Here is an 18,769-nt window from a genome sequence, read left to right as displayed (position 1 = left end):
CTCTATTTGCCATCTCTCCCTCCACTTCAGCAAGACTAAAGCCAAATCCTTCTAATTTAAACTGTGTGACCCTTGTCCCAAGACTGAAACTCTGGGGAGAGGATGGGAGGAGAATGGTGATGGGGCAGGAGCTGCCACTGATCACCTTGTCTGCAGGCACCTGGGAAAGGCAGCAGCTTCTGCTCTCCTTTTCTCCCTGCATGTGGTATTCCTCAGGACATTTACCATTTACCAAAGTCTGTCTTTGAAAACTTCAACTACTACCCATTTCCTTTACTGTTCTGGGTGAGTAATCCTCAGCTTTTTTACAGGACATTACATTTTTCAACACTTTGTACAAATATTAATGAGACAGTCTCCACGGTGGTCTAATTATTTTAGCTGGGGAAAAGCCCAAGGTTAACTTACAATAACTTGCACCGAGGCTTTCAGTGAAGTGAGGTGGGATTAAAGCTACTCTTCCAGCTCCCAATGTCCCATCAGGTTGCAGTTGTTGCCTGAGAGACTTGAGGTCAAGACCCCATGACAGCCAGATGTGAGAGGACAAGCTCCCTGAGGGCTAAGGGCTGGATGGTGAGCTGGCAGCACTTGCTCAAACTGATCGCCTGTATTTGAGACTGGCTCTCTCTCTTCTCTTCAGGCACCTTATAAGCCCTCTGCCTCAGTCTCCCCACTGCAGAAGGGGGAAGCCAACAGGTGATTTCAGCTGCTGAATAACTGTAAGCCACTCTGAAGATACAGGGGGCAAGACAAGAGAGGAAGAAAGATGCATCGCAACATGAGATGCTCATGCCAATACAAACATGTCACATCAAGCAAGAACAGCAGTGATGTGGCTTCAACATGTTTCCCTCCTGAAGGAGATTCAGGGTGGTGAGAATGATGAGCAGGTGTTGGATGGGCAAGAAACTGTAGCACTAATGTCTGCAAATGGGCAGCTTAGAAGCTGCTGACTTTAGTGCTGTTAATGAAGATCCCCCTGAGCAAACCATTCTGCATGTGATGCTGGGGACCAGTACAGGGAGGGAACAGAGCCAACATCTATTTCTGCCTGGCAAAACCAAACAAGCCAACACACACACACACACACACACACACACACACACACACACTGTGATTGCTGTGATTCTCAGAGAGTACTAGCAAAGGACAAAACCTGCACAACTGCCATAAATTATAAAAGCCTCCCTCAATCTTAGTTAATTCTCTTGTAAAAAGGGAGGGAAAAATCTGGAGCAGCTCAGCATGAAAACAATTGTGGGAGGGTTAATAAAGAGACAGCACTGAGGTATCTGGTTGCTAGCCCTGATATCATTAAGTAAGTGCACTAGAAATGTCGAGGTAAATGCATAGCAGTGAATCACAGTCAGGCATGATTAACCTTGGGTAGTCTGAACTGGAAATCATTTACAAACACAAAGGTACTGAAGAACATTGCAACAGACAGTACATCGAAAGTCATTCCAAGAGCAGGAGTCATGCTGGGCACTTTGTATATTTGTGCCATTTTTTAATTATTGTCACATTTTGCACATGGGAAGATAGAAGATCCCAGATCCCCAGCTCAGGGAGAAGTTTCTGTGGCCCTGTAAGATCCTCTGAAACACGTGCACTGGTTGGAATCACTTTGCCTTGCACAGAAGATTAAAATTTTAATTACAACAATCTGAGGCTTACTGAAAGGACACACAGATCTGTTAAAGAAAGACTAAAATAGTGTAACTGCAAATATCAAAAACCAAAGACCACTCTTCATTCATCCATGCCCATGTCTTAATGCAGCTCTCCAGACTCTGGTGGTAAAAACACAGGGAGGGGAAAGAATTTTAATAAAAATTGGATATTTTAAACAAAATTTGTGAAAATTTTCTGACCCTTGAAAATTGACCCTCTGATCACAAAACCAAAAGAACAAAGCATCACTAGATATTGCTGATCAGTCCTAAAAGTTTGGAAATGCTCAACAAAGCTATAACCATATGACCCACAGAGAGCTATATATATTGAGTACAATGACAACAAAACCCCTTCAAATACAGAATGCTCATGGCTTTAAAAGCATTCAATTACAAGGAACATGAATCAACTGGGGAAGACTCCAGACAGCTTAACACTTCTGTATTGTTTGCACCTTTTATTGCAATTCTTTAGTGTCAGCTCAGGTGATTATTGGGAATGCCAAGGCAGTGAAAGCCATAGGAATATTGTGCAAAATGATACAGCTCTGCTTAGATTTCCTTCCCACTTTTCCATCAGTCTTATTCTCCTAAATCCATCTCTGTTATCCTTAGCAGTGCAATAACTGCCCTTATTCATCTGCCTCATTAGGATGCTGCATCAATTAATATGCATCATCTAATGCCTATTATTTTTTAAATGTTTAATATTATTATCAGTGGAGAGCTATGTCATAATGAGTCTATCCAGGGAGTTAGACACACAGGAAAAGCCCCTGTGCATAATGCTGCTCCAAATGATTCCTGTACCCAAAGCCTCTGAACAGAGCACCATGCACTCTGCACTCTCAGTTTGTGTACTCTTGGAGGTTACAGACAGCACCTCTGCTCCTGGGGCTCCAGGTCTCAGGGTTATGTTTGTTTTTGAGGACCTGGAGCCATTGGGCAAGGCATGAGGGTTATCTTGAGGGGAGATGTCATGTTAATGCTTGGTTCACAAACGCCTCACTGCCTGATTCAGGAGGGTAATCAACCTGTCCTTTGAAGCTGCATAAATAATGTTTGGATGGAGGTAGTATATCTGCACCACGGATGAATTAACTGCCACTGAATCATATAAGCTTGGCTAGAGTGTGAGGCTTGTAACATGCCTGAGGAAAATAAAAAATACATTTTCAAGAAAAAAACATTAATTTAATCCTCCCTATCTTTTCTGTAGTTTTCCTCTAGGCAAACATGACTTTGGGGGAGGTTTTTTTGTTGCTGTTTGTTCCTGTTTCACAGGGAAACGCTGATTCACGGTGAGGTGCATCCACAGTTTCTCCATGTCAGGCCTGAACGTGCCATCTCTCTCTTACATTAGTGTTGCTCCTTTTTAGCACCCCTGCCAGGAGATGCCAGCTGGGCTCCTTTGACACTGTGAGAGGAGTGACACCTTGCAAGAGGCTACAGCCTTTTTACCCACAGGGACCCCTGGCAGCATTGCTGCCCCTTGTACAGCCCTGAGGCTTCCAGCTGGGCACTGCTGGAGCTCTTGCCCAGGCATGGTCTTCTCCAGGTGCATCAGGGAAGAGAACACCCATCTGCAGAGAGCCCAGGCACACAGGCTCACAGGTCCATGTGCAGGCATGCACTGCAGGTTCTCCTGGCTGTGCATCGTGTGCGCAGGTGCGAGTTGCTGCAGCCCCAAAAGAGCAGAGGAATTCTGTATTTGTGACTGCCTGAGATATCAGGGATAAAAAGCTGTCCTAGAAGATGGTGGAAAAGAGAAGAAACCTAGGAAAGGCCAACAGCAGGGTACCATAAAGAGAACTGGGGCATCAGTGTGTGCCTACATATCAATGTGAGGTACTTTCCTTCACTAACACTCACAGATCCAGCCCTCTGTTGAGTAACATGTACATCTTTAGTTTGCTAATGGCTTTTACTTGTCTTCAGTTTCTGATCTCTGGTTTTCTCTTCTACAGTTCCCAGTTTTTTATCTCTTTCTGAAAACTTGATGTTTGCAATTCCTTTTCCAACTTAACTATATCAGTCCCACCTTCTTCCTTCTGTTTTGACACAACACTTGTTGGCTCCCTTCTTCTCATCTCCTCTTTTTTCTCTTGCCTCCACTTCTATGGAATTTCCCTAACTAGAGGGGCCTCTGGTTCCTGAATGCAGTAATTTATCAACAGTAACAAGTTGTTCCTGCCTCTAAAATTTTTCTTTGAACCAATGTATGCTGTGGGGTAACCTTAGAATATAGTAATAATTTAAAGAAAAGCATTAGAAATATGCTGTATCTAGTACAACACAGCTTCAGAAGGTACCAAGATCTCTTATTAGGCAAGGAACCTTTCACACCTAACCAGATTCTGACACACTATATCACCCAGTATGTAGTCTCAAATCCAATCCATTACCATATTGGGGTGTATCTCTGAACCCTTATTTTGGGTTCAGAGATACCACTATTGTGGTTCAGAAATCTTACAGGGTTTTAATCCAATAAAGAAGAAAAGAACATTCCTCATCAATAAAATACTAACTAGGAAAAACACTGTGGAGGATGGCTTGTGTTTTACATATTGCTAAATATCAGGAAAAATAAATGTGTTCATTTCTCCAAAATACCTCCAGATGGCATTAAAACCCTTCTTCTTTTGGTCTTTATTGCAATATTATTTTTAAAAATGATAATTATTGAAATCATTCTATTAAATGTTCCCAGCAATCATGCTATCAGAAGGCATAAGGTTGCTAATGCTTAATTCATTTAATAAGTTTGCCTAAATGTGCTTGCATACTATAATTACATTCCACAACACAATCTGCAGGACAAGCCATTTCTTACACCGTGTCAAATCTTTTCCCAGATTAATTTCCAGAAGATTTTTAATGCGTATTTGCAGCAGAAATCAAAACGTCCCACAATAAATCACTGTTATTGTACCTCCTTCTGCGACTACTTTTGGCCATGTAACAAATGGTGACACCTTGTGAGATTTACATGATATAATGCTCTGAATTTAAATAACAGGAATCAGTAAACATAAATTATGGGCCAGATGCACTCTAAAACTCACATGACTGACTGCTACAAGAAGTTCTCTCTCTCAAATGGGATTAAAAAGGTGACTGATTTTGCAGAAATTCATAATGCTCCTGCCTGATAGTTATTAAAAGAATTCACTCATCTTGCCTTAGTTTGGAAGACTGATGCTATTTTTTAATTTTTTTAGCTTTCAGCCCATCTGTTTCATAGACTGGTTGATGTTGGCAAAATAATTCAGTCTTTTGTATACTAGAGTAAAAAATGGTAAAAGCTTCTATTGTTGCACTAAAGTGAAGGTGAACACTGATATATTATAAGTGCCTGTTCCTATCTATTTCTTGACTTCTTTCGTTAATTCAAAAACATCAACAAAATCGTGAGAGACCAGAGATAACTGTAATTGGATTTCAAGTAATTCAGAGGTGAAGCTGCAGACTGCAGTCTTTTAAAATTACATCAGTACATCAAAGGCATATGTGACATGATGTTTTTTAGCAAGTGTGACAAACTCCAGCAGCATTAAGGTAATGTTGAAGTAAGGTTCTAAAGGCCAGCCTTGCCCACCCACAAAAATAATCTCATATCTATTCAGTGTGATATGGAGCCATTTCACTTGCAAGGATTGCTGACTTACTAGCATGCAGAAGTTCTAGGAATAATTAATGTTTAGTCATTATCTAAAAAGCCGTTTTACAAAAAGCATCAGTGAAAGAGCTTTATCTTAATGAAAACAAACAAATTCTATTTTGCCCAACAGATCTGATAAAAACACAGCTGCCTTCTCCAATCTTAAACGCAAATGTGACTTACGATGTATGGGTTGCGCTTTTCTCTGGGGTCTTTGGCTCTACATCACTTTTCCCTTTAAAAGAGAAGAAGAAAATGACATCAGAAATGGGTCAGTATGAAAACTGCTCAGATGTGACACATCAATGCTTCATTCACTGCTAACACTGACCAATCCTGCCACACACACAGACAGCTGTGGAGGCAACCACAGGGGCACAGCTGGAGCATTTGCAAGCAGGGAGTCAATTCTGACTTGACTCTTCTTGTCACTGACAAGTGCTCCAGAAATGTAGGCAGAGGAACTCCACAAGAGGAGGTGCTTAGAGAACACAGACCTTACCAGGGAGAGCAGACCCTGGAGCAATGGAAAGGATTTCTCTAGGGCCCTACAGCTCTGCTGTTGAGAGTGTACTCCATACAACATGCACTTGCTCCAGAACCCTTCTCCAGGAACAGTAACTATTTCATACAAAGCAAAACAGCACTGGCAGGGGACAGTAAGTCAGTGATCAGGGCACAGTTCTGCCAGTGTATATTTTGGTTCATATTCATTTTGACACATTAAGGATTTGATCTTTAGCTTCTGTAGGTGGGGGCTGGGGAAGTCTCTTTGCTATGTTTGGCTTAGGTATTCAATGCCAGGAGAAGCCAAGTACCCAAAAGCTTGGGAAGCACCAGAGGCCCAAGGGATTGCTCTTCACATTTCCTTACAAATCATGTGGGTCCTAGCTTGTGATGATCCCCATCCTGGGTCCGAAATAATGTATCTGCCCAACACAACTTAGTTACACAGCACAGACAGTGGGAGGCAGGCTGCAGGCAGGTGGGCTGGTGCTGCTTCTGCTGAGCCAGGCACAGTCCTTCTCCCTCCTTTCTACCGCCTGCCAAAAACCAGCAAGGCTGATGTTTGCTGCAATTAATGTTCTCCGAGTAACCTGAGAAAGCTGCACTCCAGTGGAAGATTTCTGTGTTGCTCTACCATGGATTTAGAGGGTATGCTACTCCACTTGAATCACCTTGAACTTGAATCCTGGGCCTAGTGAGTGTGCAGATGCTGCTGCTCCTGTGTGTTGCTGGATGCTAATAGCTGTCTACATGTGAGTTTATGTTGCCTAGCAGACAAGGAGGCATAGAGGTTGAATGTGACAGGTTTACTGATGGATGTGTTTTTCTCCATTACCATATAATGAGCTGTGTTAAGCCAAAATCCACCTATTCCTCCTGAAAAAAATGTGAGAAATTCTTATTTTGGTCAGGCTGTTTTGGTGCTGCCTGATGTGCTCTCGTTGGGTTCAGTGGGTGTTGGATACCTAGTCCATGCACATGCACATTACACATCATCCATTTGCTGCTGACAAAGACCTCACCCTCAGTTTCCACAGAGCAGCAGCTGTAAAGGCACCTCTGGAAAACTTGCTGTTGCCTTCAGAAGAGGCAGGATTCTGCTATCAGTGTTCTTCCACTGCTGTACAGAAGAAAGCTGAAGGATGCTCTAGACAGTGACCTTCTGGAGGTAGCTGACTTGTAGTGGAAGTTCTGGGTATCTCAAACACCTTGACACAGTGCTTTTAGATGTCATCCCCCCCTCTGGTAGGGTTTGTGTCTATCCAGCTGAGGTGACTAAACTTTACTGAACAGGATGGGGAAAACTGTATGACTTCAAAACCACCACTGCCTACATGAACCTCTAGGAAAGCTCAGCATTCACTATAAGAGGACAGCTAAAGCCCCCTAAAATTTAGGCATGAGCAGGGCCTCCACACAGGATGGAACACATTCACTCCATAATCTTTAGGTCACCCTTCACTTTCAGCAGAAAGTATATCCAGATGGTGAACTCGCTGGCTAGGAAGCTGTTGCTGCAATATAAGTTTGTCAGCCTTACGGAGCCTGGAGCCCTGGAGCTCATCTGCATTATGGTAATTTGGAACAAGAAACCAACAGTAACAGTTGGCATATATTCAAAGATTTCCTATTTGTAACTTGGGTCTTTTCTAAGTGATGAATTATTACCATGAACACTGGTTTGTTTGAGTGTGAGAGGGAATATGGATTCCTGAGTGCTTTGCCAGCAGAGTTCACATCAGTTCTACTTTCAGCAATGTATGTTAACGCAGCAACAAGGGAAACAGCATACGTACTGTGAGGAAACAGAATGTCTGTGATTTAGCCAAACTGGATATTAATGGATTACCCTACCGTAAGCATTTGTAGCTGCTTTTATGCTAATTGTCACTTAACATACTTCTGTGTGGAGAGGAAGGACAGAGCCTGTACAGATGGTAGAAATGCATCAGTACAGCCTATCAGAGTAGAAAATCTGGCCATTAATGCTTTATCAGTTCTTACCAACTTCATTCTCACTTGACTGAAATGTAGAAATTTTACAAATGTGCATAGCCTAAGCATAGGTGAATGTCACAGATATGGTACAGATAATATTTTTGGGTAAGGGTATGTAAAAGGTAATTACCTGTTACAATTACTTGGCTTTTTTTACACTCACTCGTGACCAAATTAAGATTTGCTTTTGATTTTTTAATGTAACCTGTCAAATGCATGCAGCTACCATTGAGGGAGGCTGGCATTTGCTGAACTGCTAAATCTTCTCTAGTACTGACTGCTTCTTATGGACAAATTTGTGTGAACCATTGTTTTTCTCAGCCTTTTTGGAATTAACAAAGAACAGGCTACCCACCTTGCTATGGGATTGCTGTTAGCACATTTTATTTCAGATGCTAAGCACTGAGCATGTCTCCTGAAACAGGTGTGTGTCAGTGGATGTATGCAGAAAATACACAGTGGAAACAGTCAGTCCACAGATCCTTAGCCACAGCACTGGGAGGTCTTTGCTAGTTTCTGCCTCCTCTCACACAACTTCTTACCCAACCTTTTTAGATACAAGCAGAAGATGTGTCCAGATTGCTCAAATTTCAAAATAAATGTCAAATTAACTTTTGTAGGATTCCCCTGTTGAATAGTGGGTGGCCAGAAAAGGAGTTTTCTCCTCTTAGTTGGAATTTTGGTGAATCACTCAATCAGATTAAATTTCCCTTTCTGGGTAACAGGGATAAATGATATTTATTGTGATGGAGTTGTATAATTTCAGCCATTATGAGTTTTTAAATGCTTTGACTTCCTTGTGGGGGAAGGATGACAGAAATGCAAATGCTATCCATGAGAAAGACAATGTTGGCAGCTGCAGTAAAACCATTGCAAATGACAGGCTCAAGAGCCACTCCAAAGAAGTCAGGGTGCAATGGGAAAAAACAGCTAACTGGGACTCTGAAGATGTGCACTTGGATAACACAATACATTGACCATTAGAGCTCTTTCTCACAGAGTAATTTGCTAATATTTCCTGGCAGGACCTGGGGACCCATGGAGAGAGGAGCCCACACTGGAGTAGGTTTGCTGGCAGGACCTGTGACCCTGTGTGGGACCCATGCTGGGGCAGCCTGTTCCTGAAGGACTGCTCCCTGAGGAGGAGAGACCCATGCTGGAGCAGTTTATGAGAAGCAAACCTGTGGGAAGGGCTCATGAGAAGTTCATGAAGTTCATGTGGGGGGGACCACACACCAGAGCAGGGAAGAGTGTGCGGAGTCCCCTCCCTGAGGAGGAAGGAGTGTCAGACAAGGTGTGATTTGATTTCCTGACTGCATCTCCTGTTCCTTGGTCCCCTGCACTGCTGGTGGGGAGGAGGTAGAGAATTTGGGAGTGAAGTTGAGCCCAGGATGAAGAGATGGGTGAGGAGAAGGTGCTTTTAAGGTATTTTTTAAGGTTTTAAGATTTTGTTTCTCATTGTCCTACTTTGATTTGATTGGTAATAAGTTAAATTTATTTTCTCAAGTTGAGTTTGTTTTGCCCATGATGGTAACTGGTGAGTGCTGTCTCCCTGTTTTTATCTCCACCCATGATCCTTTTGTTTTATTTTCTCTTGTGTCCAGGAGAGTAATAGAGCAGCTTTGGTGGGCACATGGCGTCCAGTCAGGGTCAACCCACCACACATCTGAATAATTTTTTCCCAAATTTCGCTTGAGTTTGACATAGATGACTGGTAAAGTCTATATCTCATTCTAACTGTGTTTTATCTGATATCTTATTCCAGCACTTCAACAGGAATTCTCATGGATGCAGCTCTCAGAGGTAGTCAGACTCTCTCTGTGATGTTAGAAAATGTGTCTGGGCACCCAACAGTGACTCTAGCTTTTGCCACCAATGAAGAAAATTTTTCTGCATGGGTCCACCCGTTCTTCTGTTTGGTTGCCATCAGCTAGGCAGTACCAAGTGTAGCTTCTGCCCAGCTGCAGATTTTACTGAGCAGGATGAATGAAGAGAGGAGAAACTGGAGCATGGGGATGTAGGAGGGGTGGGAGAATAGGAAGTGAAGTGGAGTCGGAGACCACAGGAGTAAGAAGCAGGGAAAAGTTGTAAGGTCACAGGATCAATTTTGTAACACACAGGAATGCAGGTTTCATTAAATCTGCAGAACAACACATTTTATTCAAGTGTTGGAAGAAGGAAATACTCAGCTAGAACCAAAGCTGGCCAACTACTGTGGCCTCTGATGTCACTGCAGAGCCCTCAGCTCAGCTGGTGTGTTTGTCAGGCTTGTGCCTCTGCCTGTGTTTGCATACCCCTCTATTATGGTTCTTTTGTGCTTCTTTGTCTCATTACTGTATTCATTATTTTCTGCCAGAACCTCATACCCTTTGCCTTTTATTATTTCCTTAGTGCTGGTACTTGCAGCAATATCAAACCAATGCCAGCAATTAAGTGACACCACTGCATGTTTCTTCACAACATTGTCTTCCTCACGCTGACCTTTCCCCAGTGAAGAGCCACACCACTTTAAAAGCCTGCATCTCCCAGCCTTGTCTCTCTGGATGTCTTTTCCCTCACACAGTGGGTGACCAGACCCTTTCAAAGCCCTATCTACAAGCTCAGGGCATTTTTCACCTTCAGTCACAGCCCTGCAATTTGCAAACTGGGCTTTGTGTTGGCTGACAGGTCAGGAAGCTAGCAAAATAATTCTTCTGGTTGTGATAATTTTATGTGGAAAGCAGGCTAGAATCATGTATTTTTAATATGCAAGACAACATCAACAACCATCAGAGGTGTCAAAGGAAAGGATTCATATTTTGTTTTGCAGAACAATTCAATCTTCCTGTTCAATACAGATGCTAAGTTTTTTATCACAGTTAAATGTAATAAAAGTGCTACTGATCTGCACCATGACTTGTAAACTGGAGTCCACTGGAAAGCCCTGAGCAGGACCCACACAAGCACCCATCACTCCCCTACCCACACTGCTAGCCAAAAAGACCCATGGCCATAGGGTCTTTGAAATGTTATCTAGTGTTAGTTTGGCAAGATTTATGTGGCCTATTACTGTGCAATGGCCACAAAATATACCACTGCGTATGAAAGATAAATGATTACAAGTTTTCTTGCACAATTTTCTGGCAGTCTGGATCTGACTGTGCAAGTAGGTCATCTCTTTTCTGGCTTTCCAAAAAAACCACTCTTTTGCTCTTTCAGTCTTTGTCATTTACATAATGGAATAGCCATAGTGAAATGAAAACTTTTTATTCTTCCCAGGCCACCAAAAGAGCTGACATTTTGATGGTCACTCTTCAGTTCAGTTCTCCATATTTGTCCATAGCTGACTACTGCCTGCTGAGGCTTTGTGCTGTCCCAGTCTTCCACTGATCCCTTACTTCAGCAGCCACTTCTTTTTCTAAGTCATTGTCTACCCCTCCACCCAATGAAGCCAGAAAATGAGCTGGTACTTACTTGTATTGCTGTGTCCTGTAGATCCCTGTTGTGACTCCTACAGTAATAACAGAAAAAAGGGAAGGTGTATTATTTTTTCAGCTTTTTTTTTTTGCTGCAATAATTATTGGACATTACCTTAACAGTACAAACGGCACTGATGATTGTTCATTTGGTTTCAAAGTAATTTTCATTTACAAGAATAAGTTCAATATTTATTGGAAAATCCATTAATTATTAGGCTTGTAAACTTATTTCACAACAACCCCTTAATGGTGCAATTCCTTGTACAGCTGTTATGACTTTCCTGCTCACTATTCATGTATTGATCAGCCAAAACTCGTCTATTATCTTCTACAAGTTCAGATGAGAAGACAGAGGGAAGGCCAATATTGTTTCATGGACCATTGGATTCCTGAGGTAGTAGCACAGCTGGTCTTTTCTTTTCACATGTTGACATTGATAGCATCAGAGAATGAAAATGCAGACTAGTTCTGGTTCCCTGAGATTACAAGGTCAACCTTGTATGACAACAGCAATATCTGTGAATGTGATGCAATAAATCAGACCACTTTTCCCTCAAGTGCAAATGTTACCTCACTGTGTTTTACTCACAGAATTTGTTTGCATTAATAAAAAAATGTATTTTAAAAGCCTATAAATACAAATATAAACCATAACAAAAAGATAATTAAATCAAGGGAAAAAAGAATACTTTGCCATGGATGGCAGCAGAAAAAGTATCCCATATGTAACTCTGCTTCTGAATAATCCAGACACCCATAGGAATGCCACCTCATATCCATGCTGTAGTTACAGCTGCAGTTAAGGCTGCCCAGAGAGGCCAGGCACCCAAAGAAACACATGTGGTCATTTTCGGTGAGGAACTGGCAGCTGGACCAGATCCTGGTCCACAGAGGCAGAGGGATGAGCCAAATACAGAACTCATGGGGAGAGGATCTGCAGGAACCCAGAGAGCCGAGGATGCTCTGACTTGCTTGGGCTGAGATTGTGCTGCTAAGTCACTCAGCAGAATTCCTCAGGGGCTTGGGGACCCAAGAGCTTCTTGGGCCCTCGAAACAGAGGCTGGCTGGACAGCAGGTTCTGTCATCCTGAGGTCTCAGCTGATCAGAATCCCTTGATCTGCACCTTTTGCTCTGTCCAGACTGCATGGATTTGATTTGTAATTTTAATACCAAAGTATACATCTGCAACTGACTTCCATACCTGTAATGTGAGACATCAAATTTTTGGGCAAGCCCCAAGAGTTTCTACCATCTACTGCAACGTGAAAAGATCTGTACCATGTTTCACATGCCACAAATAATTTCTCAGTAATCTGAAATTGTGTACTTTTGACAAATTGCACCAGCTTTTTGTGAATGTTTCTGATGGAGTGAGATTAAAGCCTGTTTTTTCCTAGTGAATGAATGTAATCTTAAAAAGTCAAGATCAGCTTGCAGTGGTGATGTAGTGGTATGTACACCTGAATTTAAATGCTATTCTTGTAGCCAACCCACTCCCAATAAAAGTAGGCTTTTAGAGCTTGCTCAGTTTCCAAAACAGAGAATTAATGTACCTGAAAAAGTTCAAGGAAATACAGTAATTTTGGGGGAAATTTGTGTTTGTATTTGTAAAAGTGTTTGAAACTTCTAAACAAGGATCTTGCTGACTCTTTTACCTTTTCATTAACCTCAGGAAGAATGCACCTTCCCCTTTAACTGCTGAGTACAGTTCTTGTCTCTGCCAAAGGCTAGTAAAAATACCTCACAGAGGAATACAGAATGTTCCCATTAATGGAGGAAAAAAAGCATATAACTTTAAAAAAGGTGAAGCCTTCATTTCTGAAGATTATTGTCCAGTGTATTTCCTCCAGCTTGTTAAAATCAACAAGAAAGGAAAAAGCAAATGAATTGCACTTGTAAAGAACAACATCACTATGATAACTTAGCATCTGCTGAGAATAATCACCCAATAGCTTTGTGACAAGAAACCAGTTCTCTTGGAGTGGCTAAATTATTCCCAAATAACAAAATGATGGCTGATCCCATAATATCACATATACATAACCAGAAATCAAACACCTGGTCAAACTATAAAGACAAGAAATCACACTAAAAATGAAGAAAGAGAGCAAAGCAGGCAGCAGAATTAACAGCATTTTTTCCTGCACAATAGAGTTAATGCTTGAACATGAAAGCTCATCCACACAAGCATCAAGTGAGCTCTTAGTTACAAATTTAATTATTCATTTAAAGTTTATTTATTAAGATGCTTTAAATGAAATTAAAATCAAGAAAGGTCTGATCATTTGTACATAACAAAGTGTGGCAGAGGTAGGAGAAGGGAAAGCACACACAGCCTGTCACATCACACATTCAATCAATTATCTTTAAGCTTTGAAAAACAAGAAATAAAGAGACTGTCATTGCCCCTTCCTAGTAAATTCAAGAGTACAAATTAATGCCAGAGAGAAAGAAAATTCAAAGTTAAGGATGAAATGGAACTTTTTGCCCTTCATTACATAAAGGATCTCTAGTGCTGCTCCTCCAGCAGCATAGTACTTGGAAACCTAGTGGGCACTACTGTATGTGTCAAACCTGACCAAGACTCTCCACCCATTCTTGAGAATCCATCCAAACCTCCCATGCTAATGAGGCCTGATTTCCTATAGAAGTACAGCCTATGCACATCCATCCCCTCCATCAAATGAGCATTTAGTTATACTGATTGATGCATCCACATGTGCAGTTTTAAATGTGGAATTCTGTTATATTTGTGATATATAAATCTCAGATATTTAGGTTTTTTTTTTTAACTAGACTGGTTTCAAAACCACTCTAGCCATAGTTGCTGTGGCCTTTGCAACTTTAATAGCCTAATTAATAAATTTCAAGTTTCAAGCTGTCAGATCACTAATTACTTGAATTGCAGGTTAAAAGCAGCGTGGCATGAATGCGAACTAATGATGCTGACACTCAGTTTTTACAGACAGAAAAGCAGTTATCATTTGCATCCTTGTAACAGGGCAGGAGCCTTCTCTATTTCCCATTCCCAAAATGATGAGTATTTTTATTTTTGGGAACTGTCTTCTGTTAAAAGTGGATGCAGCCTACTTGCTTCTCTTGCTGAAAGAGTCTTTGCAAATGGATTGAACTGATGTCTCAACACTGCCCTTAAGACTGAAAAGGAAATCATGTTACTGTGCATGACTTGGAACAAAGAGATGAAGCTGTTGCCCTGATTTTAGCCTTTCAGTCTCTTTATTGGCCTTGGTCACTACTTAACTGACAGACCCATTTATTTGAATAACGTGCGATCCACAAAAGTTTGGTGTTGCCCTCAGGTTTTAAAAAATAGGGACAGCTATGTAGTTTACCTGTGGGAAAGCTTTCCAATAGCCATGGAGACTGTAGGAAAGCTTTCCAAGAGCTTTGGAGACATTCCCTATGAGGTCCAATACAGATTTTACACCATGCTTTGTGAAAAGCAATAGCTGGCTTATGCAATTTTGAAAAACGTTTGAAAAATCAGGAAACCATTTTTTGCATTTTGGAGTCTGAAAAACAGATCCTTTCCAAAGTCTGTACAGATTACTGATTAAGCAACAGAATAGCTTTTAATTATTTTAAAATATTTTAACATAGAAGCGTCATAGTAATGGAAAGTAATACAGGATTTTTCATAATCTATGGCAAGTAATAGAGGATTGTTCCAGGACTCCAGTCAGTTTTTTAAGGTACTTCTTTCCCACCACACACAAAGCACTCTAATTTGTGGCCATGAAGACCACCCAGGCCACAATTCAGTTGTGATGTTATTATATGTACAAAAGTATCCTCATATATTACTAGATGAAATCTTGTCCATCATAAGCTTTAAAAAATGGAAATTCTACTTTGCCAAGAGAAAAAGAAACCACTGTGAAAAAGACCTTTAAAAACGAATAGCAGATCTCTGAAATGGCTCTGCAATTCAAAATGAGAGAAAATTTCCCAGAGAGATGGATGAACAGGCAGAGAGAAGATGAGAAAGTCAATATCAACCATTATTCATGTATCTTTGCTCTCTGCTCTGTGGTTCTCCTATTCCTATATTTATCACAATACATTTAGTAGTGAGGAAGGGGATTCACAATGGCCACACTGACCCACTGACAAGTGCCCGTGCACATCTGCACATGTGCCACACAAACACATCATGTGGGGATAATTGTGGCAGGAAATGCAGCACTGCAAGCATCACCTCACTTTGTCATCCCTATCAGGCACTTCACCTGCCTGTAAGCTGCTGATCCACCTCTCTCCTACAGGACTTACTCTAACTTAACAAGCCTCTACCTCACCGACCATCTTCAGTCATTTATCTGCCTTCAACAAGCAAATAGTGAGTTATTTCCTTTTTCTTTCATAACATGCCAGAGATGTCTTGGTTTACACCCCTGATGCTTCAAAATTGTGACACTCTCATCCACAGAAAAGCTGTTTTACTGTAGGCAAATGAAGTTTTCTTGGCTTTGTAGTTATAATTATTCCCTGAACTAAATTTTGCAGAATTGACTTAAAAGTTGCCAAACAAGCTTGCTTTAACAGGAGAAAAACTATAAGTAGCATCAATACCATCTTTCAAGCTTGAATGCTGCATGAAATATGCTTGTGACATCTACACAGTATATGGTGATACAATGTGAAATTTATTGGCTCTTGCACAAGATAGCTGATTTCATTCCCTCCTGACTTACCATGTATAAATAATGTGATTTCCCCAAGCTTGTGCTGATGAGCTTTGCCATGCTGCACTGCATCCTTCCATGGATACATATCCAATAGTGGGCCTGGTTTTAAGGGAGCATCAGCAGGACTAGTGGCTTTGGTCTCTTGGGGGATCAAATGCTTCTGTAGCAAATGCTTCTCTGGCCCTCTGGATATCACAGCACTGGGCTGACTGCCTCTCTAGGAAAGCTGCCCCTCTGAAGCCAGGCTGGTGGCAGAAGATGTATGGCCAATCCTCAGGCCCAACTACAGGCCAGAGTACAAGTGAAAGCCTCCTCAGACCTCCAAGGTTTCAACCAAAATCTCAGCTGGTGAAGCCAAATGATGCAGCAGCAATGGATGCAAGGAGGAGCTCCCTGACTTTCCACTGCTGTCTGTGCCCTAAGGCATCAGTCAGGAGCCTCAGCAAAAGCCACTGCATCTGGACATCCCACCAGAGACACCTATGGCTTTGCCTTGCCATGAGGCACCTGTGACCCCCACACCACCTTCAATTCTGCTGCCAAGAGATGCAGGCTATGTAGCCCTGCTGAGGATGTAAGAAGGGAAAAAACAGGGAATACTGGCACTCACACACATGCAGAAGATCATCACCAGGGCATCAACCTCAGCCCAGAGACCTCAGTCACTTAGAGCTTGTGTAGGCCACATTGTGAGGTGCAGGAGGAATGTTTCTACATGATGCTGAATGCCTTACCTTGTTTGGGAAGGGAAACTTGCTTTGTTCTGCCTTTCCTGGTGTGTGAATTGCTGACAGTGGCGGAGGCCATGAATGGGTCATCTCCTGAAAAACAATATTGTTCAACAAACTGCATTTAACAAGTCAGTAGAAAAGGAGACAATGATAGCATATCAGTAGCAAGAGTACCTAGGCAGTGGAATATTTAAGTAACTGCAGCTTCTATGAAATGCCCAGTTTTCTTATAATCTAGACAAAACATGAGCTACAATGATTTTTACAGATTCTTGAGAGCAGTTCCTAAGCACTGTTTCATTTTCCTGAATAGATAATTCATCTTAAGTGCAAAAAGTTTGGTTTTTATGACAATCTGCAAATACATTTTAATCACAGAATGTATTCAGGCTGGTGAGATGAACACAAGTCCATTTTTTTTGTAGACAGGAATAGAAATTTCAGTTCATGACCAGGTAATGGGGTACACACTGTGGACTAAGCACATAACAGATTTCACAGGCAAGGTCAGAATGGTAAATGCTTACCACTTGCTAACAGTTAATTCCTAAAATTGCCCTTATCATTGTGAAGGAGTTGAGTAAGTTCCTAACTCCAACGTGTTTATGCCTTGCAGGACACAGACATGCGGCAAGCCCCACATGAGAGGTGCAGTACTCCACGTTTTTTCTCCTCCCTGTTTTTTTTTGAGGGACACTTTTTCATACCTAAGAGACAGATGTAGCTTGTCCTGACTTTTATGTAGTCATCCTTTACACAGCTTCAGGTAGCAAGTAGGCACCTGCTCAATACTGTTATGATTCAAGTCTGAATGAGTTGGTCTCCAAAGCAAGGCAGCTTTTGGGGAGAGATAAATGAAACACTTCAGGCAAGAAGTTTGTTCCTCTCTAGTGCAGGATCTTAAGGGATAGACACGTTTCTTTGACATGTTCAGCACCAACAGCCACAGTATTTGGTACACAGTAACTTAAGTGAATTAATTGAGAAATAGTGCCAAGCATGACAACCCTGAAGGTTGGCTTGTATGTTGGAGAACCGAAGAGCCAATAAGATCCTGCCTTAAGCAGGGGGATTGCTGATGCTATCAAGAGTCCGCCTGGCAGATGCTTTGCTGGGTTTTGCAACCATTAACTGACTGTGGAATTGTTTCTCAGTGATATTCCAAGGAGCCATGCTGAGATCCACAGCCTCCCAAAATAATACTGGAGTTATATTTCCATGACTCATTCCTTTTTAAAGAGAAATGTTCTTGTTTGAAAAAAAGTGTGCGTGAGTCTCTTGCCCATTCCTCATTAGTGCTGACAGAACTGCTTCCTGACCCGGCATGGACTGAGCTGCTGCATTTTTTACATAGTGGAAAGTCTCTGGCTTTTCTGCCAATGAAAGGACCAGCCCTTTCAACACAGTTTATTAGCAATAAACGTCACCTTTAAAGCATTCTTGATAAACAGTTTATTTCCTAATAAAAATTGCATTCTTTTATTTTATTTGAGGCTAAAAAGTTGCATGATTTATTATACTTCTGTAATCTATGTGCATGCCTCTAATCAGAGCATCATCTGGTTTGCAGTTTCAGTATCAGAATTGCTTTGCTTTTCACTTCTTTGAGGCAGATCATTCATCTTATGACTTCCTTATCTGATAAGTGCCAGCAATAACAGTATATAGCAATTTTTAATATACAGTAACTTCTTAAAACTCAGGTAGCAAAAAACATAGGCAATCAGATTGCTGTTTGCCTCAAGTATCTGGCACATGTGCTACTATTCGCAAAAGATTAAGGAATTATGTATTAAGGAATATTCCAACAGTAAAGGTGTATGACTATAAATTGACAAAAAGGAGATTCTTAATGTGGATATTTAACCCTAAGTCTGTTATCTAAAAAAAAGTACCACTTTCACACCTGCTTTTCTTACTTCTCCCTCCGAGGACTATTTATTTTGTGAGAAATGTGATGTTGCATACATAGACTAGAGGTGTTTCCACTGCTAAAACCCTGTTCCCAATCAAAGTGTTTTTCCCT

General features: G+C 41.4%; 1 protein-coding gene across 1 annotated transcript in view; it reads right to left on the bottom strand.

The window, feature by feature from the left end:
* AFF3 (AF4/FMR2 family member 3) overlaps positions 1–18,769 on the bottom strand; it is a 320,892-nt gene that overhangs the window by 114,604 nt on the left and 187,519 nt on the right. The window contains exons 5-7 of the mRNA XM_031056148.1: positions 16,747–16,833; positions 11,299–11,335; positions 5,524–5,575 (exon numbers count right to left, since the gene is read on the bottom strand). Coding sequence (XP_030912008.1) covers positions 5,524–5,575; positions 11,299–11,335; positions 16,747–16,833 — 176 coding nt within the window. The remainder of the gene's footprint in view (positions 1–5,523; positions 5,576–11,298; positions 11,336–16,746; positions 16,834–18,769) is intronic.

Source organism: Geospiza fortis, unplaced genomic scaffold (assembly GCF_000277835.1).
Source record: "Geospiza fortis unplaced genomic scaffold, GeoFor_1.0 scaffold192, whole genome shotgun sequence".
NCBI classification, from domain to species: domain Eukaryota; kingdom Metazoa; phylum Chordata; class Aves; order Passeriformes; family Thraupidae; genus Geospiza; species Geospiza fortis.
The sequence above is the reverse complement of the archived record's forward strand: the minus strand, read 5'-3'. Positions and strand labels throughout refer to the sequence as shown.